General features: G+C 35.3%; 1 protein-coding gene and 1 long non-coding RNA gene across 2 annotated transcripts in view; one reads left to right on the top strand and one right to left on the bottom strand.

Annotated features, from left to right (window-relative positions):
• DNAH7 (dynein axonemal heavy chain 7) overlaps positions 1–26367 on the top strand; it is a 246606-nt gene that overhangs the window by 165141 nt on the left and 55098 nt on the right. Inside the window, exons 47-51 of the mRNA XM_082397280.1 lie at positions 1394–1557; positions 11041–11195; positions 21272–21462; positions 25134–25267; positions 26004–26339. Of these exons, the coding sequence (XP_082253406.1) occupies positions 1394–1557; positions 11041–11195; positions 21272–21462; positions 25134–25267; positions 26004–26339 (980 nt within the window). The remainder of the gene's footprint in view (positions 1–1393; positions 1558–11040; positions 11196–21271; positions 21463–25133; positions 25268–26003; positions 26340–26367) is intronic.
• Positions 1558–25156, bottom strand: LOC309631261. Its single transcript, XR_014246156.1, has 3 exons — positions 23873–25156; positions 8628–8908; positions 1558–3261 (listed from the first exon to the last, which is right to left on the bottom strand). It is a non-coding gene; the product is annotated as an uncharacterized lncRNA (long non-coding RNA).

Raw genomic sequence — 26367 nt, forward strand, 5'->3', positions numbered from 1 at the left:
AGGACGGCCCCTTCTTCCCGGTGCCTGTGGAACTATTCAAAAGACCCAGTGGTCAGGAAGCCCTGGAAACCTAGCTAACTCCACCCCACTCTGCTTGACATTTATAAACTGCCCCCTGCAGTTCCACCTTGCTGTTACTCTGTGTCCAGGTGCAGCCTCCTGGGTATCAGCTTTCTCTCATTTGGAGCTGTAAGTAACAAAGAGTTCTGCCTCTCATCTATAGGAGTGTCTTTGTGTTATGGCCCACCATCCAAGGAAGCTTTAATCATACCTAAGATCATATAATTATGAGACAGAAGCCTGGCAGACAATGCCTTAATCAAAATAAAAATGTCGTCCATAAATGGACAATTTGAAATCATGTGCCACTGATGAGATGCAACGAGAAGAACACAGTATCATTTCTGTGATATTCCTGCCAAAGGTGCATAACCTAAATTGACTCATGAGAGAACACCACACAGACCCAACTGTGGGGCATTCTACAGAATAACTGGCTAATCAAGGTCATGAGAATCATCAGCTGTCCCCAAACTGTCATAGCCTTTCACGTGCACACCGAAGGGAATGTTGGTCCAACCTACTCAGCAGGAACCCGAGGGAGACGGTAGTACCCACCATGCCCTCTCAGCTAGCTCCACTTGGCACACACGGTATCCTCATCTGCCCATGGACTGCTATAAACACCACATATATCCACCTTCTCCTTGCCTCTTTCTAACCTGTTTTCTCTCCAGTCATGTCTTTCACTGTTTATGAACCCTTTGATCTATGACCTCAATTTGGACCTTGATTGCTGATTTTCTGAGTGTGAACCTAAGCTTGAAGTACGCTTCTGGTTCCTGAACATCCTAGCAAACTGTGCCCCAGGTGGGGTATCCAAAACTCCAGTATGTGCCCTGATCCTTATTGGTGCCTAATAACCCTGCTCTGGTCCCTCCCCCAGGACATGTGAGAGCCAGACACAGATATTTTCTGTGTCCCCTACTGGTTCAAATTGGATTTACTTTTATACCACAATATTGTAGTAAGGTGTGCTGATATTTATAATTTAAAGAAAATGTGTAGAAAAACATGGTGATCTCCATGTATTTTGTCAACGGAAGCTTTGGAATCATAATTGGCAATTAGTTTTTCCAGATACAAAGTTCTGAGTTCACTAGTAAGTGATCTATCTAAATTTTATCTTAACATTATATATAATTTTCATTTGAATACATAGTAGAGCTTCTAAATTATGATTTTATTTTGAAAAATATGATGAACACAAATCATTTCTGAGGTAGAGTTTCAACGATGCTTTGTAGACCCAGAGTGTAGTTGAGGAGTTTACAAGGTATTCATTTGGTAACCTCCAACCTCATTTTTATATCTTTCTGTGTATGTCTTAAAGACCCAAATCAAGGAGTGGACAAATTTGTGCAAAGGAAGAGATATCCCCTGCTCCGATGATTATTCCCTTATGAGTATTCTGGGAGAAGCAGTGACAATTCGAGCCTGGAATATTGCTGGATTACCTTCTGACTCATTTTCTATTGATAACGGGATCATCATAACGTAAGGAAAATATTTTTCTCACAAATGATCTCTATCAGTCAGTGGATTTATTTATCTGTGTACCTTTTTAACACAGCTAGTAAACTTTTATAGTATTGACAAATGTTTTACTTAACTAATTAGCTAAATTAAATATGGATAATCACTTCCTTCTCCAATTAATGTCAGAGTAGTTGAGCATTGGAGACAGTAGTAAACAAACTAAAAACCCCAGATGACTTTTGCTTAATTTTTAATCAATTTTTAGCAAATAGAACAAAACCCTGCCATAAGTAAGTGAAGTCCAAATTTTTTATTCCCATAAAACGCAGGGTTTTTTTTATTATAGGTTAATGAAACATGCAGGGATAGGTTTGTGTTGGTGATGTCTTATTCCCTGCTGGGTGTGCGACCACCTTAAATGATATGGATACATTTCTGGGTCCTGGGCTGATTGGGGCTTTTAAAAGAGTGGTGCTTTTCCTGGAATCTCCTGGTTCGTAGATAAATCCCATGGAGATTGGGCCGGGAGGATACTGGAGGCTCATCCAGCCTTACCTTTCCTCAAGGTGTTGCCTCCTAGAAGCCAAGGACTTCACTCCGCCCTAGTGTGAGGACGATCATTGATTGTGTTATTTTCAAGGTCACATTACTATGGGCCTTCTGTCACTGGGCCAATCTTTTTAGAGGTTTTAGCATGTTAGAAATAGCATAGGGAAACCATCAGTAGGAAACGTTCAGTTCTGTGTTACATCACTATTTTGAGTAGTTGTTACTTTACTACTGAAAAAGTAATTGATATGACAGTATTTAAAGTAAAAATGGTAGAGGCATATAAATTTTTTAAAATAGAATTAACCACTATATGTAAAAACCAGTTATTATTAAATTTTTTGTTTGTAATATTTATGAAAATAATTCTACAAATTAAAATTCTGGTGAACAAATTTCTTTACTGCTCAGCAAATGATCCTGACATGTGGATTTCTATAGCATTTATTTACTGAACTATTCTAAAAGGATTTGAAGCATGTGCAGTTCGAATATAACATAAAATAGGATAAAATCTGATGAGACCACCTAGGGATATTAAAGAGGTAGTTACTATTAGGTACTTGAGACAAGCTAATCCTTGCAGTTGGGTCCTGAATTAAGCTCACAGCTTTGCGATAACCAAGGTAAAAAAAAGAAAAGCTGTGTCACACAGTTCTCATTTTTCAATCAAGCAAATCATACTCAGAAAAACAAACTTTCCCAGGAACTAAACTTACATTTAATTATTTTGTTGATTTGGAGAAGAGATTATCAAGCTTTTCTTTGGTGGACTAAAATTAAGGACTGGGTACTCTTGCTCTGATAATCTAAATTAATCCAGAAGAAAAATTATAGAATCTAGATAAATGCTAAATATGTACATTAGTTTGCAACTAAAACAGATTTTTAAGTGCCTTTTAAGAAGTATAGGATGGCAGCTAGTTCGTTTTTTAAATACTTAACAAGTAGGTGGCAAACAGTTTGAGTGGACGTGTAATGTGAGAATACACATTAGTCGTTGACAATATGGGAGGTTTCTGAAAGTTTTGAAGTGTATCTTTTGGAAGCCTCATATATTGTTGGTGGGAATGTACATTGGTACAGCCACTACAGAGAACAGTATGGAGATTCCTCAAAAGATTAAGAAGAGAGCTACCATATGATCCAGCCATGCCACTTCTGGGTATTTATCTGAAGAAAACAAAAACACTAATTAGAAAAGATATGTGCATCCCTATGTTCATCACAGCATTATTTATACTATCCAACAATATGGAAGTAACCCAAATGTCTCTCAACAGATGAAGGGATAAAGATGTGGTGTATATGTAAGATGAAATACTACTCAGCCATAAAAAAGATGAAATCTTGCCACTCGCAACAACATGGATGGACCTTGAGGGTATTATGCTAAGTGAAATAAGTCAGATGGAAAAAGACAAATACTGTATGATTTCACTCCAGTGTGAAATATTAAATAAATAGATAGATAAATAATAAACAAAACAAAACAAGGCAAACACGTAGATACAGAGAGCAGAGTAGTAGTTACCAGAGGGGGAGGGGATGGGAGTGTGGGCGGGAGGGTGAAATGGGTAAAGGGGATCAAAGATCTGGTAATGAATGGAAACTAAACCTTCGGTGGTGAGCGTGCTGTAGAAGTCAAAATATAATATTGTACAAATAATAATAATTAATGATAATAAAATTTTATTTTAAAAGTTTCAATAGAAAAAGAAAGAAGTCCACCTTTTACTTTTGTCCAGCTGGACCAATTAACTTCAGCTAAAATAATAGTCCAACTTTGTTTTTGTTGTTGTTGCTATTGTTTCCCTCTCAGAAAAAAAAGCTTTGATCTTCCCAAACAATTGTGAATATACTTGGTCATGTCCCACATAGTAGTAGTTATGCCTTTATTGTTTTGATTTGCAATTTATATACTTTTGTTCTACCTAGGAGGACATCTATAACCTATTCCTGTAACTCCATTTATCCAGCGGAGGCTGATATGCTTCTTATTTTCTAACAAATAAATGTACCCTTTCTTTTGGGTCCAGTCATATTTTAGTAATACTGGAACTGTTGATGAACGTTTCTGCTTTTAAGATTCCATATCTTTCAGTGATCTTTTTCAAGATGAACTCCCGTTTCAGAGAGGTTGAAGTAGAAAATGGTTTTAATGAGCTATAACCCCTAAGTGTTTGCTATTTGTTTGTAAAAGTGTTCAAGCATTAACAAGAAGTTATGGTAGCAACCTTACTAAGTAGGAAATGTTAACATTTTTTATTCTTGGCTTTTTTTCCCAATGATTTTGGTAATCTTATACTGAGAGGTTTCAGTAAATAGGTTAAGGTGATCATTTTGAAGTACCAGATAAGTATCTTACTTATTTGCTAGTGTGTTCTTCCTTCCCCAGAGATACTTACTTGATAATGATAATACCTAATATGGAGCACTTACTAAGGACCTGAGCCTGTGCTAAATGCTTTTCACATACTATCTCAGATGAGGGAAGAGTCAGTAATTGAGGGAACTGGAAGAATATGTAAAATTTGGGCAAGTTAGAACATAATTAACTTTTGGAGCTACTGACACTTGAAGTTTCCTTAGCTAATGAGAATTTCAAGGGCTAGTGATAACACTAAATGTAATTGGATTCTATCTAAACATTTCACAGGGAAAGTATTGGGATTGTTTAACAACTTGGTAAGTAGACCAGACCTATATCTAATATAACCCTGCTTTTAAAAAATGTTTTAAGTTTGCATTTTTATAGGAGTCAGATAAATCAGGTTTATTTCAGCAACAGTAATAACTGAGAGGAACACCCACCTTTCTTTGTCTGCTTTTATCTAATTGTGTGTGTGTGTGTGTAAAGAGGAAAATAGCAGAACTCTTCGAAATGCTCCACTGCTATATATCCAAATTCCGTCCTTCCATGCAGACTACAGTGAACATGTATTATCATGTTAGAAGTCTGTATTTTTCAAAAACACAAAAGAGCACCAAATATTTATCCTCTCTAGACAATAACAAAAGAACAAACACTATCAAAACTTGGAGTGCTGGGTGCTATAATAATCCCGTTTCCATTTGAGAAACTATGAGAGCTCTGATCTTCAAAAGCAAACATTGTAAACTGAAGCCACAACATTGTCCTGTTTTTGAATCAAAAAGATGTTATCTTGAGGGTGTTGTTTGAAGAAAATTAATCTGATGCAGTTGTTAACTGGGTATTGAACAGTATCTCTCATCCAACTTTTTTCTTCTTTTTCAAAATTGTTTTGTCTAGTTTTTACTTCTCAATATAAATTTTAGAATATCTACAGAAGATTCTGCTGAGATTTCGATAGGGACTGCAGAATCTATACATCAAAATTTGGGAAGAATTGACAACTTAGTAAGTCTTCTAATCCATGAACACAGTATATCTCTCCATTTATTTAGATCTTCTTTGATCTTTGTTGGAAGATCTTATCTATGAATTCAATTTTAAAATACTTATAGGACATTCAAGTTATCTACTTATTCTCAAGTGAGTTTTGGTAGTTTCTATCTTTCAAGAAATTGGTCCATTTCAACTAAGTTGCCAAATTTATGGGCATAGGGTTGTTTCTAGCATTCCCTTAACATCTTATTAATGTCTGAAGGGTCTGTGATAATTTTCCTTATCATTCCTTATATTGGTAATTTGTACCTTCTTTGTTTAGCTGGAGTTTGTTAAATTTTGTAGATCCTATCTAAGAACAAGCCTTTCATTGCTTTTCTCCTTTTTTTTTTTTTTTTTGGTTTTTGTTTTGTTTGTTTGGTTGGTTTTCAATTTCATCGATTTCTTATTTAATATTTACTGTTTCTTTTCTTTTGCTTGCTTTTGACCTAAATTGCTCTTCTTTTTCTGATATCATAAGAGAGAAGCTTAAGTTACTGATTTTAGATTTTTCTTCTTTTCTAATCTATGCATTTAATGCTGTATATTTTCCATTAAGAACTGCTTTAGCTGCGTAGCACAAATTTTGATATGGTGTATTTTTATTTTCATTTCCTTTAAAATATTTTCTGATTTCTCTTGAGACTTTTTCTTTTTTGAACCATAGGTTATTTTAAAAATGTATTATTTAATTTCCAAATACTTGAGAATTTTTAAGGTTTCTTTTTGTTATTTGTTTTTTAATTTTTAGCTTAATTCCATTACGTTCAGAGAGCATACATTATCTAATTCCAGTTGCTTTAAATTTATTACAATTTGTTTTACAGCATAAATATGGTCTATGTGAATGTTCCATGTGCAATTGAAATATTATGGGATGGAGACTTCTTTAAATGTCAGGTTGAGTTGTTTGAGAGTGTTGTTCATATCTTCCATATCCTTGCTAATATTCCATCTACTTGTTTCTTCATTTCTATCAGTTTTAGCTTCCTGTATTTTGGAGCTCACTTGTTGGATGCATACGCATTTAAGATTGTCATGTATTATTGATGAACTGACCCTTTTATCATTATGTATTATCCCTCTTTATCCCTGATAATTTTTCTTGTTCTGCAGTCTCCTTTTTTCTGATATTACTATAGCCAGTCCAGCTTTCTTTTGATTAGTGTTTGCATGGTATCTTTTACCATCATTTTACTTTTAATATAAATATGTTGTTATAATTGAAGTGGGTACCTTGTGGATAGCATACAGTTTGACCTTGTATTTTTCTAGTCTGACAATCTCTCTCCTTCAATTAGTAAATTTAGACAACTTTATACTTGATGTGGTTGATATCATTGAAATTAGATCTGACATTTTATTATTTTTCTGTTTTTACATTTGGTTTTTGTTGCCCTGTTCCTCATTTCTTATTCTTTTAGATTACTTGAATAATCCACCATTTTTAGTATCATACTTTAATTTATCTATTTTTTACTATAATACTTTGCATTATTTTTTAGTACAAATTTTCACAATCTACCTAGAGATAGTTTACCACTTCAGTTAAAATGTAGAAGACTTGTAACCATGCAAGTCCCCTATACCCTCCCCTGATTATGTTATCATAGTTATATATATTATGTCTGCATACATTGAAACTCTGCCCCCCAGACACATAATGTTAATATTTTGTCTTAGTATTTATGTATACTTTAAAGAACTTAACAGGGGGGAAATAGCCTATTATATTTACCATTTTTTGATCTTCTTTTATTTCTAAAGTTCACTGTAGCATCATTTCCCTTAAGGGTGAAGAACTTTAGCATCTGTTTAGAGCAGATTTGCTGGCAAATAATTTTTTAGTTTCCTTCATTTGAGAATATTTTTTATTTTGCCTTTATTCTTGAAGGATATGTTTGGTGGACATAGAATTCTGGGTTGACATTTCTTTTCTTTCTTTTCTTTAAATATGTTCTACTCTGTTCTGGCTCCATGATTTCTGATGTAAAATCTGCAGTCTTTTGAATAATTTTCATCCAAATATAATATATCGTTTTTCTCTGCTGCTTTTTTAAAAATATTTTTTCAAAATATTTTTTCTTTGGTTTTCAGCAGTTTGATTATAATGAGGCTGGGTGTGGGTGGGGGTTTTTTGTTTTTTTGGTTTCTCCTTTTTAAGGATTGAGTTTTGTGAAGCTGTAAATTTATGTGTTTCACTGAATTTGGGAAAGTTTCAACCATTTCTTCAAATGTGTTTTCTACACCAGTCTCTTTCTCCTTCTTTCTGGGCCCCAGTGACATGAATGTTAAACCTTTTAATATTTTCTCACAGGTCTTTGAGACCCTGTTCCTTTTTTTTCCAATCTTTTTTTCTCTTTATTATTCAAATTGGATTATTTTTTTTCACGGGTCATCAAGTTCACCCATTGTTTCCTCTGTTGTCTCCTTTCTGTTGTTGAGTCCTTACAGTGAAGTTTTTATTTCAGGTATTATATTTTTCAGTTCAAAAATTTTCATTTGGTTCTATAAACCAAACTTTCTATTTCTCTGTTGATAACACCTCTCTTTCCATTTATTTCAAAAAATATTCCCCGTTACCAAATGAAGAGTTGTTATAATAACTGCTTTAAAGGTATTTTTCTAGTAAATCTAACATCTTACTTTTTCTTTAAGAATTAGTCACATTCTGGTTCTTTGTATATCAAGTAATTTTTGGACTGAGTCCTGTTATAGCAGCCTGAGCAGATTATGACACCCCTCAGACTCTATGCACAACAGAGGCCCCTTTTCCCAGCTCTTCTATCCAGAGAGATGGATTTTCACTCAGTGTTTTAGGTGACTGAATTACCACTGCTCTGCCATGGTAATATAGCTGGGTTGACCTGGGGGTAGGGACAGAAGAGAGAACAGAGAGATTCCCCCCACCCCCACTCTCTGGCTCGCACATGATCATTTTCTCCGTCTTTTACTTTGAGTTTTTGCTACCTGTGCCTGCTGCACAGTTCCCCCCATTAGGCCTGTTCTCAGACCAAAGCCAGAAGATAAGGAGAAAACACACACACGCACACACACAAGAAAGTCGCCACCCCCTTATTGGTCATTACTCAAGTTTTAACTTTTTTCCCATTCACTTCTTATTACTTACTTTTTAGAATCTGCAAGTAGTTGATTTTTGTATTTTATCCTAAAGTTTTCATTGTAATCAGTGACAGAGGTAGGCTATAGTGGATTTTACCCAGTTTGGTCAACACCAGAAGTCCTTTCCTCTAATTTTGAGATGGTGTTCTTTGGACCAGTCTTCTCCATGCGGGGATAATCTCTTATAAAATATCCATTTTTAGAATGAGTTAACTTGTATGGTGTTTGTCAGATGTTCTTTTTGCTGTTCCTACTTCAGTGGATCGTCATATGCAAGCTTTATTTGATCTAGGAAAAGAGGAAAAAGAAGAATCAGCATGGACTCGTCCCTTAAAGAATATACAATTTAGTTGGGTGATGCAGCTAATAAATTATAGAATTACCGTAATAGAATATTATCATTATATGAAAGTACCATAAATGTAATATGGATGAATGGCTAAAGAAGTTCAGTGAGAAAAGAGATCAAGACAGGCTTTGTGGACTGCATAGCATTTGAGTTGACCTTGAAATGTGAGTAGTACTTGAACATGAAAGGATGGGGAAGAAGTGCATTTTGGACAAAGAAACAGCATGAACAGGGGTATTGTGGCTAAAAAAAATGTGGAAGCAACAGAAAGAAGAGTGAGTCATTTCAGTTTCTTTAGGGAAGCATAAATGCTGTCTAAAGCTCACATAATCCTCCAACCTTAAAAATATTTCCAAAATGTAACAGAATGAAACTTTTACATATAAGTTTTATTTCTAATTTCCCTCTTACTCCCTTTAGTTTCTTATGGATATGATTCCCTTTTTATTAGTTGTTTGCATCTACTCTTTTCATCTCATTTCTTCCTAAATATAATTAATATTATAATATGAATTCTGTCCCCCCACCCCCTACAAAATCATATGTTGAAGATATAACCCACTGTGTGATTATATCTGGAGACAAGGCCTCAAGGAGGTAATTAAGGTTAAATGAGGTCATAAGGGTAGAGCCCTCATCCAGTAGGACTGGTGTCCTTGTAAGAAAAGGAAGAGGCACCAGGGTTGTGCGCACAGAGCAAAGGCCACTTGAGGGCACAAGAGGGCTGTGTTGTCTGCAAGCCAAGGAGGGAGACCTCTGCCAGCACCTTGCTATTGAACTTCCAGTCTCCAGAATTGTTAGAAGACAAATTTCTGCTGTTTGACAGTCTGTGGCGGTTTGTTATGGCAGCCCAAGCTCACTAATACATTATATAATGCTTATATTGGAGGACTGGGGTTCCTTCCATTTGGTACAAATGATCCAATGAAATACTAAATTTGTGTTGTAATGAGATGGAATCGAATAGATTATCCTGATTCATCCCCAGCTTTTTTTTTTTTTGGCCCCAGTCACCTTTTATTTTCTCCTCCTGTTCTTCTGATGCTTGGCATGAATTTGCTGTGCTCACTTTTGGAAGAGTATGACAGTATCTTTAGGAAACTGGCCAAAATTATGACTTGTGTTTACTGAAACTTCTGAGAGAAAGAAAAAGAACAGTGATCTTAATGCTGATTACATTTCACAGCAGATAGAAAGCTCTGTGGTTGGATACCATGTCGTGATGGCAGATACTGGTTAACTCTTTGTGACCCAACAACACCCTGGGCAGTAAACTGGGCGCCTTGTGGTGGTTCACTGCTCTTGTTCTTATCCTAAAAGGGAGATGTGAGTGAGAATAAAGCAATAAGTATGAGCTCTCTCATAGTGCAAAAACCCTGACTTTCATAGAATATATTTGTGTTCATAAGAAGCTTGCAATCTCTAGACAAGTATGTAGTGAACTACATATGTGACATTAAATATACAGCTGTTTGAAACAATTACTGGGTCAACAATTGTGTTAACACTTAAGGATCGATGGCTATTATGAAGATTAGGTGATATAAAATTTTGCTTCTCACCATTTTTTTTAGACCACTGTATCTTTAATGGTCTAGATTTCAAATAGAGATGTGATGTCTCCATCCTTTCTCTTTCCCTCTTGTGCAAATGACAGCAGATAGAAGTTGAGGAAATGAAGTGGCTTGCCCAAGGTCACAGAAGTAATTAATGGCAGGGCCTAGTGAAGAATTGGAGTTTCCTGATTTCTAGTACTCTTGATGGTTATCATTGTGACTTAATTAGCAAGAGCAGCAAACATTTTCAAAAATATAATTTAACACTTAGAGAATTGTAATTTTCCAAAAGGAGTAAAAGAACTTGTGTTAAGTTTGCCAGATGGCTTTTGTAGTTGCCGTTCTAGTAGCCTTCTCAATTTAAATGTCTCTGCTTCAAGAACACAGTTTCTCAAAACAAGCTAAAAAGTAAAATAATACTATAAAGTATAAACTGTAAGAAAGTGATGCATGCCTCTTAAATAGATTAGAGACAGATCATGGCTTGACCAGCATCGTCTTTCTTTCCCTTTCAGGAACGCAAGAAGGTGGCCTCTGATGATAGATCCTCAAGGTCAGGCTAATAAATGGATCAAGAACATGGAAAAAACCAATAGTCTTCACCTAATTAAATTAAGTGACCCTGACTATGCCAGGACTCTGGAAAATTGCATCCAGTTTGGCACCCCTGGTATGTACTTGAATAACAAGCATACATTACAGAATTGCCTGGAGAGGGCACAATTAACCCAAAATGATGTAGGGCTTTTTTTTTTTTTTTTTTTCCTTTTGAAGATATTTGTGTCAGACTCATCTTAAATGATTACTTTGTTAATATCTTTCGTTATTTATTGGTAATGAATCAAGTGAGAACTTTAGAGATTATAGTTCTAACAGGTTAGGATGCTTTCTTTGTCTCAAGATTCATTTGGGATATGTCTTCTAATTTAGCTGTTTTAATTTTTATCTGTTGTTTGCCATTCTTTCGTTCTCATTATAGCTCCACTTCTGCAATTAAAAGGGCCACTTGATATGCCAAAAGTATTTTTTTTTAAATTGAACCCAGTGTTTAGATTTAATTTATTTATTTTTTTAAATTTATGGCTGTATTGGGTCTTCGTTTCTATGCGAGGGCTTTCTCTATTTGCGGCAAGTGGGGGCCACTCTTCATCGCGGTGCGCGTGCCTCTCACTATCGCGGCCTCTCTTGTTGCGGAGCACAGGCTCCAGACGCGCAGGCTCAGTAGTTGTGGCTCACGGGCCCAGTTGCTCCGCGGCATGTGGGATCTTCCCAGACCAGGGCTCGAACCCGTGTCCCCTGCATTGGCAGGCAGATTCTCAACCACTGTGCCACCAGGGAAGCCCTCAAAAGTATTTTAACACAATATTAGTCCAACTATCTCTTTGTTCTTCTCTCGACTTATCCTACAAAAGTGGCAGAGAAGTGAGTGCACATTTTACGTGGCTGACTATTATCTGCCGTTTACAATGGAGAGATTAAAAACATGACAAGAATTTTTCAGTGAAGCTCTATGCACAGGTCACATTTGTCAAAACAAAAACCAAAATGCTTATGATTTGAGTATGTTGGGGTTATTAGTCACATTTTGAATTCATGTTACGTATTAAATTTTGACTATTTACTTAACCAAGTAAATTGCCAACATTATGAAAGGACAATATATTTAGCCCCAGGACAAGTTTGGCAAATCCCAGTTGCTAATAGAATGAGTGTTACGTGGAAGAATCAAAAGAGATATACCAAATAGACTTACAGTTTATTTTTGCATATCAATAATGAGTTAGTCTTTAAAATGTTAATTATAATTTTAGGCTTGGTTTGGGTGAGCATGAAATGAAAAAAATCTATGTCTACCTACAAAATGTTGTGTTTATATATATGGACACACAGACACACAAATAGTATTTCATTCATCCAACTGGTGTTCTTGGAGTATAGTATAATGATATGGAGTTACCAAAAAAGGGACAACCTGCTCTCTACTATCAAATATCTTGCTTGTTAAATGGGCAGGATCAGACAATATATGTAACTGTTATAAAAATAGAAAGTGGACATACTTCACTAACCCTTGTTAGGACCACTGTGCACTTCTGGAATCAGAGTACCTGCCTCTGTTACTCAGCACTTGGTTGCAGTGACCTTTCTGAGACTCAGTTTCCCCATTTATACTTTGACCATATAGTGTGAGGAAGAAATGAGTTACTGTAATTTGGGTACTTACAACAGTGTCTGATAAGCTCTATTTATATTTTTTGTTTGGGGATTTACTATGTGGTTTATGTATATTATCTCTTTTTTTATTATCTCTTAATTATATTAGAATCATACATAATTATTTTGTATAATAAGAGAGACACAGATGGTGAGCTATGAATATTTAGAGCAATCAGGGAAGTTTTTTTTTTAATTTTTATTGACGTATAGTTGATTTACAATGTTGTGTTAGTGTCAGGTGTACAGCAAAGTGAATCAGTTATACATATATATACATACATTCTTTTCCTGATTCTCTTCCCATACAGTTATTACAGAATATTGAGTAGAGTTCCCTGTGCTATATAGTTAGTTATCTATTTTATATATAGTAGTGTGTATATATTAATCCCAATCTCTGAATTTATCACTTCCCCTCACATTTCCCCTTTGGTAACCATAAGGTTGTTTTGTATGTCTGTGAGTCTGTTTCCGTTTTGTAAAAAAGTTCATTTGTATCATTTTTTGTTAGATTACATGTATAACTGATATCATATGATATTTGTCTTTCTCTGGCTGACTTACTTCACTTGGCATGATAATCTCTAGGTATCCATATTGCTGCAAATGGCATTATTTCATTCTTTTCTATGGCTGAGTAATATTCCATTTTATATATGTACCACATCATCTTTATCTCTTCCTCTGTTGATAGACATTTAGGTCACTTCCATGTCTTGGCTATTATAAATAGTGCTGCAACGAACATTGGGGTGCATATACCTTTTCGAAATATGGTTTTTCCAGATATATGCCCAGGAGTGGGATTGCTGTTGGTATGGTAGTTCTATATTTAGTTTTTTAAGGAACCTCCATACTGTTCTACATAAGGGAAAATTTCTTGAAGGGATTGGCACCTTAAATACTTCAATTAAAATTACTTAATTTAACTTAAATATTCAAAGAATTTCGTTGACACAGTAAAAACAAGTAATAATTGAGCATCTACCATGTGCTTGACATTTTGAAGATCTCTATGATCACAGTCACATATATTGATGTTAGTATTGCATCATTTTAGAGAGGAAAGGGCCATACAATCTGTCCAGTGTTTTTCAAACTATGGGTCACAACTGTGGGAGAGAGAACCCACATAGTGGGTCATGACCAGCGTTTTTAAATGAAACGCAATGGAATAGAACATATAAAGCTGCATAGCATGGAGTAAAGGTAAGCATTATTTCATGAAATTTTAGAAGTTTTATGCATATGTGTGTACTTGATAAAGATTTAAAATGTATTTCTTACTTGGAGTTGTGGCCATAAAAATCTGAAATCCAATAGTAATTCTAAATAACCACTACATTTTATTAACAAGGTAAGGTGACAGAGAATGTTAGTTACGTGGCTTAACTAAGACTGTATCTCTAGTTAAGGGGAGTCTTAAAACTAGTCCCCACGTCTTCTGCCTTTGTTCATTGTTTACTGTGTCACTCACAGTTGCTTTAACCTACTTTTTGGAATGAAATAACTTTAAAAATGGATAATGATAATTCACAATGCCTTCTAACATTAATCATCAGAGAGAAGTGAAAAGTTTTAAATCTATGATAGAAAGAGAAACAGGTGGGAGATTTTGTAACTATTTTTATATTTAACCTTCAAGTAAAAGAATCAGCTACTGTTACAGTTTTAAAACATAAGCAGTTAAAGACTCTTCCATTTAAGAAGTTCTCTTAAGATTTTGACCTATTCCAGGACACTGCCTTCTGATCTCTCATCTCTCGCAGGCAGCCTGGGTAGAGAAGGCAGAGGTTTTGGCTTCACCCACCTGCCTCTGCTTCAACCAGAGCAGGCCTCCCTTTTTTTGTTGCTTATATTGAGTTTTAAGATAAAATCCTCTGTGAAAAAAAGTCTCCTGCTGCTTAAAAAAAATGTTTGAAAGCCAATGTTCTAGAAAACAGAGGTATATCTGTATTAGCTACACCAATGGATAAGGTGTGCCTAGGATGTTATTCATGTTAATATTGCTGATAAGGCAATTTGTTCACACCTCAATAAAACTGGAAGAATAAAAGAATATTTTTTTAATTTTTAAAAAGAAATCAACTTGTATAGAGGAGCTTTTAATGGCTTTCCATTAACTCTATGAAAAAAATTCTTTGCATTTAGAGCAAAACCTAGCATTATCTGAGCCTTCCTTATTTTTATCTTATCTCCTAGCACTTTCTTTTCTTCCCCCCTTGCATATAACGTATCAGGGAGGCAAAACTACTTCTGGCTCAATGTTTTTATCTTATCTCCTAGCACTTTCTATTCTTCCCCCCTTGCATATAACGTATCAGGGAGGCAAAACTACTTCTGGCTCAATGTTTCTTTCATTTGCTCATTTCTTTGTTCATTATTCATTCACGTAACAAATATTTATTTTGCAAGTAGCGTGTGCCACTGAAAACAGAGCACGCACAGACAGACTTGATCTCTGCTGTCTTGGAGCTTATTGGTTTAAAGAGAGAGACAGAGATTACACGTGGGGTGAGGATTAGATGGGAGTACAGGGTACATGGGGGCAGGCAGTACATATAACAACATGGGGCTGTTTCTCATCTCTTAGCTTTCGTCTGTGCTCTTCCATCCATTTGGTGAATTACTTTAATTTTCAAACACCTTTTTAAGATGAGGCTCAAACACCTTTTTCTGTGACATCTCTCTTAACCTCTCCAATGAAGTGCCAACGCTGAAGCTTTTACAGATTTCTATGGTTGCCCTACTATTGTGTACATAAATGTTTCTCAACTCCAGCTCTTTGAGGGTACCCAGTAATTGATTAATCTACTTTGAATACAATATGCTGCACAGCTGAACATACTATGCAGATTTTTTCCTATTAGTTTGAAGTCTAACATAGGATAATGTAGATAATTCATAATTAAAAAACTGATATCAGTTAATATCCTAAATGCAAAAGAAATATGAAAAGAATACTTGGTTCTCTTTGTTGCTAAGAACAACTGCTTTGAGCAAGATGATCTGCCTTACTCAAAGACATTAGCAGCCATGTGTTTGTATTCCCAGTCTTGGCTTCCCACAAGGTTTGCAAATACTGTGATGGGCTGGCTTTTGGGAATGGGAAAGGAGGTTTTTACATAAACCAGAATATTGTTAACTTTGATGATAGAAATATGAAGAGAAGCCTGTCTCATAAATTTTCTCCTGTATTTTAACATGAAACATACTTTGATTTAATTAAAAGTGAAAGAAATCAAAAGTTAGGGTCAATAAATTGAGAGCATTCTGGGTAATTCATGTATATATGGATTTTGGGGTTTTTTGTTTTTGTTTTTTTCTGTTTTCAAGCTTAGAATACTTTTGCTTTTCCAGTGAGGCTTATAATAGAGTAAATATTCAATGCTGAGAACATATTTCTTTGAAATATGGACGCTATAGAGATCTTTCCTAACAGGCTTAAGACTTTATTCTACTGGTGAGGGAATAAATTTTCACTTTTGGGGAAAAGAATCAAGTCTGTAATACTTAAGTTTTATAGTGTATATTTTAGCTTTGAAAAAAGACATTTATACATATTAATGTAGACATTCTTAATTCCTTGTGAAACTAAATTTAGGGAGAGTAAGGGATGAAATTGTATAATATCATTTTTTAGTAAAGAATAATTTAAATTTTAGATTTTATGCAGAAATTGTTAAAGGTTGAGGCAATTAAGCAAAACTTAGATGTTATAATATTTCATGAACAGAATTTCAGTCCATAACACTCTAACAAATTAATAGATTTTAAAAGTCTGATCATGTAAAAATAAAAATGAGAAATTGATATCTATTATCACTATTATTGTTTAACATTATTAGGAAAGTTCTTTTCAATGAGGGTGCTATAATATTTGGAAAGAGGAAACAATATTATCATATTTGTAGATAATATATTTCATCTAGAAAACCAAAAAGAATTAACTGAAAAGCTATCTGAAACAAAAACTTAGAATGACTTTAACAATGCATAGTGAAAAAAAATGAGAAAATTTCACACACACAAAAAAAGAAGACTTGAGTAAGACATCAGTTTTTCACTGATAGGAAAACTAAATGTTGTGAAGACATCAACACTTTCAGAAATAAACATTTTAGAAATAATACTAGTTATTATTTCTAAAGTTAACCTAGAAGAAAGTACAGAGGTAATAAAAATTCAGAAGAAGAGTAAATTTGGAATTAACTGTTCTGGAATAAACTCTAATATTGATACATGTAAGCCTTTAATGCATTAGAAGGTAAGCGTTATAAAACAACGGAAAATGATAGGTCATTCAGCAAATGGTGCTGCAAAAATTGGTTTTGTGGAAAAACATATCAAGTCATAGTCTCATCTTACACCAAAATGTGCTCCAGATGAATTAAAGAGTTAAATATGAAAGAAAAAAAGAGAAGACATAAATCCTAAAAGAAAACATAGGGGAATAAGTTGTCTTTGATGGGAAAGAACTTTCTAAGAAAATACACAATGGAAAAAGATAAAAAGGAAAAGAATAATAGATTTGACTCTACAAATTTATAATTTAATCCAAGAAACATTATATAAAAGAAACTTAAGAGAGAATATCAACAATATTAAAAAATACAAATAAAGTTTAAAAAACTAGCACATTGTGACGGTTGGTGCCCATTGTTCCCTAATAACCGTTCTCACCTCCTTACTATTAGCACCCCCTGTGTTTACCTGGGCACATTGCATTCAGAGTAAAGGAATAAATTTCCTAACTTCTGTCAACATGTGACTGTGGTCTGGCCATCAGGATGTAAGTGGAAGTGCCATTTGTGATCCCCAGAAAATATCCTTAAAAGATACTTCTTCCTTTTCTGTTTCTTCTTTTTTTTTTCTGATGGCTGCAATGTGCATGTTCTCTGAAAGGCTATTTTGGCCAAAGAGATAAAGCTGTATGCCAAAACTGGTGAAGCAGCAAGATGGCAGGAACTTGGATCTCTGACAGTTTAGACACACTGTCCTTCCAGTCTTGGACAGATTACCTCAGGCTCCTCTTCACATGAGATATAAATTCCTTCTTGTTCGTGTCACTATTATTTGGGGTTTTTTAATCACTTGCCGCTGAACCTAATGGTGAAAACAGGCCCCACGATAGGAAAATGGGCAAATATTTTAGCATACAGTTTCTAGAAGAAAAAGTATAATTAGCCAAAGAGCACCTAAAACATCAAGCCCAAAATACAAATTTTAACAATATTTTTTACCTATCAAATTGTAAAAGTCATGACTATAGTATTTAATGCTGGCAGTATCACACAGTGGTTAAGAGAGCTGTGTAAGGAGCCAGATTGCTTAGTTCAAGTTCCTGCTTTGTCATTCATGAGATGATTTAACTGAAAATTTTACTACAGTCGCCTTGCTTCAGTTTCCTCATCTGTAAAACTGGGGTAATAATATTTGATAGTTTTTTTTAATTAATTAATTAATTTGTTTATTTTTGGCTGTGTTGGGTCTTCGTTGCTACATGCGGGCTTTCACTAGTTGCGGAGAGCGGGGGCTACTCTTCATTGCTGTGCACAGGCTTCTCACTGCAGTGGCTTCTCTTGTTGCGGAGCACGGGCTCTAGGTGTGCGGGCTTCGGTAGCTGCGGCACGCGGCCTCAGTAGCTGTGGCTCGCGGGCTCTAGAGTGCAGCCTCAGTAGTTGTGGCGCACGGGCTTAGTTGCTTCGCGGCATGTGGGATCTTCTCGGACCAGGGCTCAAACCCGTGTCCCCTGCATTGGTAGGTGGAATCTTAACCACGCGCCACCAGGGAAGTCCCCTGATGCTTTTTAAAGTTGTGAGGATAATGACAAAATAAAATGCCAACATGATGCCTAGTGTTCGTAAGTACAGTGATATTATATAAAAACAGGTTTAAAAACAGCAGAGTGAGTGCTTATTGCAACTCTGAAACCTCTACAGCCTTTCAGGAAAGTAATTTGGCAATATAAAAAACCTTTAAAATGTTTGTAACTGTTGACCATTAATTGCACTTCTAGGACTCCAGCCTGGTTAAGTGATCAGAGATGAACACAGGGGTTTATTCAAAAAGATGTTCACTGCAGTATTAACAGTTGGAAAAATGGGAACAATCTAAACAATAGATTAATGTATTTAATATACTATCATGCACTCATATTATTTACCCACGAAAAATAATCATTTTATTCAAGCAGAAAATTATAATGAATTTAAAAATCATCTGACATACCTGTTTCTGTTAAAGTCTCAGCAGCGAAGGAAATTGACAAGACAATTTTAGGACTTTATTTAGCCAGGAGTAACCTGTGGGAAGAAGTGCTGCAACAGAGATCCAAATACCTGTCATCCCAATGCCCTGAGCTGCTGCTTTCCCATCCAGAGTGCACATCCCGTCCCTCAAAGGACTCCTACAAAATGCCATGATTCGAGTTTGGCTATGGTAGCACCCCAAACACCAAAATGTAAGACTTCAATTTGGCAAATGTATCAAGTACCTTAGCAATGTCACTGATCTTTGATCTGGGATTCCCTTTCTAGAATGCTTTCATAAGAAAATACTGTATAACACAAAGTTGTTGTAGACAGTGCTACCTATAATCTTGAGAACAGGAAACAATCCAAATATCTAATAATGGAGTATTGGTTAAAAATGAGAGAACATTAATATTATAGACTATTATGCAGTAATTAAAAGCATGTTTATTGTTTTTTTTAGTAACATGGGAAAATATTTATGCTATAATGTCAAGCAAAATAATTAGGATATGAAATTAGATATATTGTTTAGTCTCAACTGTGTATAGAAAAAGATAAATCAAAAATACTGAAAAGAAAAATATTTAAATTCATATGTAGTTTTATGTCATTTTTCTATCAAGTTATATATGCTATGAATAAATTATGTAAAATATTTTGGGGAGGGAAAGATTAAGAAAATATGACTAGAGGTTGTTTTTCAGTTTCATCTGTTGAAAGGTAAAGTGAGGCATATCAAAAATTTTGAGAGTTTGAGCAAAAATCCATTTAAACCAGGAGGTGCCAAACCAAAAGTGATAAGGAGCGTCCCTCCAACAGGAGCTGGGGAAAGACGAATACTGTACAGAAAAAGTAAGGAAGCAAAGAAAGGAAACTATTTGATTGACTACAGTTTAAAGCCTATTTGGCTGCTTGTGATTGGTTGTCCTTCGAGTTTTGATTTCATAACCTTGAGGCATTTACAGGCTTAAATTTTGGTTTACTTATGTAAGCTACCACACCTTACAGCCGTCTCAGTCTAATGGCCTCCTTGTTTAATTAATTTAACATTCCTTTATTTTTTCTCTGTATTTTCCACATGTTCTACAATAAGTGTGAGTTACTTTTGTAATCGAAAAATATAGTAACCGTTTAAATAACTACAACTAAAATGCTTTTTCTCTGGTGTCTTATACCTCGCTGCCATCATACTTGGGCATATAGTGAATCCCAGATCGGGGGTGAGTCCTGAGTGGCACTCTGACTAAGACTATGGAAGCAGGCAGGATGACCAGATAACCCCACCAATGAAGCCCTTTCCACATACATCCATTTATTTTTATGGCATCATTTCTTTTTAAAATTATTTCTTTTGGCAATTACCCATTTTATTTTATTTATTTATTTTATTGAAGTATGGTTGATTTACAAGGTTGTGTTAATTTCTACTGTACAGCCAGGTGATTCAGATATATATCTATACACACATTCTTTTTCACGTTCTTTTCCATTATGGTTTATCACAGGATATTGAATATAGTTCCCTGTGCTATGCAGTAGGACCTTGTTGTTTATCCATTCTATATAATAGTTTGCATCTGCTAATCCCAAACTCCCACTCCATCCCTCCCCCCCCCACCTCCCCATTGTTCTCTATGTCTGTGAGTCTGTTTCTGTTTCGTGGATAAGTTCATTTGTGTCATATTTTAGATTCCACATATAAGTGATATCATATGGTATTTGTCTTTCTGACTTTCACTTAGTGTGATAATCTCTAGGTCCACCCATGTTGCTGCAAATGGCATTTCACTTTTTATGGCTGAGTAGTATTTCATTGTGTATATGTACCACATCTTTATCCATTCATCCGTTGATGGACAATTTAGGTTGTTTCCATGTCTTGGCTATTGTAAGTAGTGCTGCAATGAACAATGGGGTGCATGTGTCTTTCCAAATTAAGAGTTTTCTCTGGATATATGCCCAGGAGTGGGATTGCAGGATCATATGGCAACTCTAGTTTTAGTTTTTTGAGGAACCTCCATACTGTTCTCCATAGTGGCTGCAGCACCAATGTACAAGAAGGGTTCCCTTTTCTCCACACTCTCTCCAGCATTTGTCATTTGTGGAATTTTTAATGATGGTATGGCATCATTTCTTTATACTCAGAAGACAAAAATAGTTTTATGCGTAACTAGAAACAGCAGCAATTTAGAAGGCTGAAAGAATTTGGAAGGTTGAAGGTTTACAGTCAGTATTTAAAATAACATGAAATATTTTTCTGACTTTATTCCAGTGTTGCTAGAAAATGTTGGAGAAGAACTAGATCCAATCCTGGAACCTCTTCTACTAAAACAGACCTTTAAGCAGGGTGGGAGCACCTGTATCCGACTTGGGGACTCTACCATTGAGTATTCTCCAGACTTCCGCTTCTATATTACTACCAAGCTAAGAAATCCTCATTATCTTCCTGAAACTTCAGTAAAGGCCAGTATCTAAAATAAATGTTTCTTTACCAGATTTTACAATTAATGGCTGTATTTTCCTCCTGAGCCATAAGAAAAACAGGTCTTCCTAAGTAAAATGGATTTTGTCCTTGTTTGGCATTTCCTGAAATTGCTATAATAATTTCCAAATGTTGCTTTTGTATGTGCATGCAAGTAATAAAGGAGCCTTCAGTATGCAGTGAAAAAAGACCATGAGAATCTAATTTCTGCAATTGATATTATTCTTAGATTTTTCATTGTTAAAAATAGATGACATATATGCACATTTTTCCTTTGTAATAAATGATAATATGCTAATTCTTAGAATGGGAATTCAGGAACAGAACGCCATTCTTCTTTCTCAGAATAAGGTTGCTGCTATCTGATTTTATATAGTTACTTAAAGGAACTGTTTTAGATCACTTGTTCTTTTAAAATACTAAAAATTCCTTTAAAAAGTAAAGTTAGTTCAAAGTTATAGTCAGTGACTAAAATGACTTGAGACATTGATCTGTAACCAAGCTTCTGGAGGTTAGTCCATTTTTTATTCCCAATTCTTAGCCCTGGTTGGCACTTGATAAATGTTTGTAGAATGAGCGAATGAGGAAGGGAAGGATAGTTTTCATTTATAGAAGCTAGGAGGAGGGAACATTAAGAAATATTCAGATTTTGAAAGAAACATATAGAGGCAAGATTTATCCAGAGGATCCAAATGCTGTCCTTTATTAGAAATACTTAAATTAACATGGGCATCTCTCTGTAGAGCCAGAGGAGGCACTAAGATGACATAATTCATGCCCTCCAAGGTGAATACTCATGGTCCCTGCTCTCGAGAGGCTTACACTGTAAATAAGCTGTATGTCAAGTGACAGTATTTATGACTAGGAAGACATAGAGGGACAGAAGACATAGGGGACACACTTTAGACTGGACCTTTAGGGAAGTCAGGAAGACTGGGGGAAGGTGGGGTAACCCTTGAGCTTAGTTTGAAAGACACAGTGTTAAAATATGAACATTCTTAGCCACTGTTTTCAGTTAATTAAAATAAACATGTTTTCTAAACACCTAAAAATTGGGTCATGTATTCACCTATTAGGAGAGGCAGTATCTGCTAGTAGTTAAGAGCATGGATTCTGGAACCAGACTCCCTTGGTTCAAATCCCAGCTCTGTCACTTGCCAGTTGTGTGACTTTGGCCATGTTATTTAACCTCTCTGTGCCTCAGTTCCCTAGTCTATAAAATGGGAATAATAAATGTCTATCTCATAGAGTGATGTGAAGACTAAATAATCTATGTAAAATGCTTGCAATAAGGCCCAGCAATAGTGTTATGAGAGTTAACTATTAGAACTATTATTTAACTTTTAAATATATGTGAAAAAGAATGACATATAAAAGAAAATAAATCCCAAAGCTGCATTACCAAACAAAAATTTTAATAAATCGCATGGAAAACCTTTTTAACTTTTCATTAAAATTTATGAAAATATCACAAATAACATAAATAATAATTTATGTACACTAATAACTAGTTATAGTAGAAGTCATAAACCACTGTGGAGAGGAAACTATTTTATGATTCAGTATTGAAATCCTTCATATCCCTAGAGTGTCTTATTGCTTCATTATTTTTAATTGCTGGGATTGATTAAACAGGGATTAGAAAACATAGTGAGGCAGTTACTTGCTTTCATTTACAAATTAAAATTCTTCCTCTTGATCTTATTTTTAGGATCTTTTATGTACCTTTTGCTTTCAAAAGTACCCAAGGGATGGTATTGTGCTGCTATAGTTCTTTTGAATCTAAATGAAAATAAAATTATGAAATCATATTTGTATGATTTTAAATGTTTATTTGTGAGCAAATGGCTAGACTTGCAAAATCTTGATCTCAAAACATCTAACATTAATGGAATATGAATGAATACCTCTTTGTGCCTGAGGTAAAAGTTGTAAAACATACATTTCCCTAAGCACTGTGACGATGGTTTGGAGAGTAAAGCAAGTGTAACCTGTGCACTTGGTTTCTCATGCCAACAGGAAAAATGTCTTGAAAACATTAATGATAATTTTTCCAAGAATAAATGCCAGAGCAGTAGAGAATTGCATAACAACATTGAATCATTTTTAATTGCTCAGTTTCAAGAATTGTTGCTTATTATTCCACATAAATTTATGATTATGCCCATGGAATCTACATTTAGTGGCATCCAAGGCCTGCCACGGGGCAAGCCAGGGGGAAAGGTTTAACCCGAGGACACCGCCATGGAGAGGGTGCCTGGGTTTGGGCAGAGGAGGGTATTGCCTTCACAAGGGTACAGCAAGGAGCTGTTTCACGCTTCCTGATCACAGGTAGGAAATTTCTCACAAAAACAAAGTTACTCTGTTCACGAAGAGGAAATATTCTCTTACCAGGGAAAGTGGGGAGACCCAAGTTCTCCCATTCCTCAGTCAGGGCTGAAGCACGTGCAGATGTTTCATAGTGTGTGTCTGAGATTTCACAATCAGTTCAGCTTAGCTACAATGAAAGGCACGTGAAAGGGAGGAATGGGAAGTGATACTCAGGACATAGGTGCAGACCTTAATTCAAGACATGAGGGCAGGCAGACTGCAAAATAGAGGCTTAAAAAAGCAGGGGGGCGGGGGAGGTCAGCTTAAGCCGAGGTCGAGTGTTTATCGGCTTATGGATTCATTGGTGACCAGAGCCAGAAAGTTTCTGCAGTTTATTGCTGTGTGTATTGATGGGTATGCGGAGGCAGGAGTGAGAGCAGATTGTAGAGGGCTGAGGAATGAAATAAGGCAGAGACAGGAAGCATATACAAGTAACATTTTCAGTTATATAGTTATGAAGGCACAAAGAGAGATCGTTCAGTAGCTGAAAGGGATTGTGTGGATGACTTGTTTTTTGCTTTTTAAAAAGAGAAACCTAAGCATGATTACTTTCCCACTTATGGGAAAGACTCAGGAGAGGAGGTATTTTAAGTTGTGGGCAACAGAGTGAGACCTGCCTGTAAGAGCCGTTAGATACCGGGATGAAGCAGCGTTAGCAGACTGCATCTTGATGGACACTGTTGAACTGTATATTCCTTAGTTCATAGTAGTGGCTGAGTATCATATTTTAATATGATGATATAATACAACATAATATATGCTATGTTGTAGTATGATATTATAGTATATATCATTATAATATGTAATATGATTGTCATATTGTGAATACCATATATACTTATGACAAGTAATTGTTCTTTTTTCTCTTATGTCTTTGTAAGATCTCCTTTGCTTTTTGACACCACTGGGATCCTTAAAACATAAATCAGCTAGTCCAGCCAATATGAAGGATGGCCTCCAGCCTGATTCTAATTGATTTGGGGATTAAAAGGTAGTCAGAAATTGGACCAATTTGAAATAAGAATAAATTGATCACCAAACAAAACCCTCTGAAGTATTACATTTATGACCATGAGAAACTTCAGTGGGTTTTTAATCCAACAGTCCAGTTTGCCTATACCCTTAATCACAGTCTCTACAAATTCCACTTTCACATATACTACCATGGTAAATAGAGTCAGTTTTAAAATCAGAATTTGAAGTGTATAAGCAGAGGCTTTCTCTGTTGAGGCTTTCTCAACAGAAATAGTGATGTAATTGTTGTGTACTCTTTCATTTATAGGTGACACTATTAAACTTCATGATCACTTCTGAGGGAATGCAGGATCAGCTTTTGGGAATTGTGGTGGCACGAGAAAGGCCAGACCTTGAAGAAGAAAAGCAAGCCTTGATATTACAAGGAGCTGAAAACAAAAGGTTTTAAATGTTATAAAACACAGAATTATTCTTACTTGTTTCAAGATCACTTAGAATCAATTAAGTACATTTTAAAGATCTACTTTGTTAGGTTTAGTAGATGCATTGAATGGAAAGACTTAAGAGGAAAATATATGGTATTACAGAGTCTCTATGTTAATTTGGAAAATTGCATTGCAGAGTATATTTTTACATACAAGTTCTTAGGCATTGGAAGAATTCAGAGGCCTGCCACAAGTCAAAGCAATATATTTTCAACTATTCAACGAAGTTTTAGCACAAAAGTTTTAGTATTCATTATGTAACTGAGGTTACCTGTTTTCACTGGAGCATAGTCTGAATGAATATGTTGCACTCCATTTTCTGCTTGTAATATCTATATCATCGGTAAAAAGGGTAATGCTCTAGAAGTCATGAAAAATTTCAGAAAATAAATGGAGTGATACTTTCCATTCATTGGGGGCTGAGATTCTTAATGGCAGAGTAGATGGGCTTACCATATCTCTCTCTAGTTACCACATAAATGATCATTAGAAAGAGAAGTGGAGCAGAAAGGCCTGTCTTTTTGACATTTTGCAAGATAAGAAATTAATTATACAGCATCACCGTTACGGATATTTGTCACAATGTGATGCATTTCTTAAGGTTACAAGCTCTTTGTTTCTTATGAAAGAACATATACGTGAAGTGACTTTTAATGATTTCTTCTTCTTCTAAGAAAATTGTTTTATTCCAGGCAGTTAAAAGAAATAGAAGACAAGATTTTAGAAGTTCTTTCATCTTCGGAAGGCAATATATTAGAAGATGAAACTGCCATTAAGATATTATCTTCCTCCAAGGCTTTGGCTAATGAGATTTCTCAAAAGCAGGAAGTAGCAGAAGAGACAGAGAAAAAGATTGATGCCACCCGCATGGGCTATCGACCTATTGCCATTCATTCCTCCATCCTGTTTTTTTCTATTGCTGATTTAGCTAACATCGAGCCCATGTACCAATACTCACTGACCTGGTTTATTAACCTTTTCATCCTGTCTATTGAGAATTCAGAGAAATCAGAAATTTTGTCAAAAAGGTACGTAAAAACAATACTAATTAATAGT

This window comes from Balaenoptera borealis (genome assembly GCF_965194805.1).
Source record: "Balaenoptera borealis genome assembly, chromosome: 6".
Taxonomy (NCBI): Eukaryota; Metazoa; Chordata; class Mammalia; order Artiodactyla; family Balaenopteridae; genus Balaenoptera; species Balaenoptera borealis.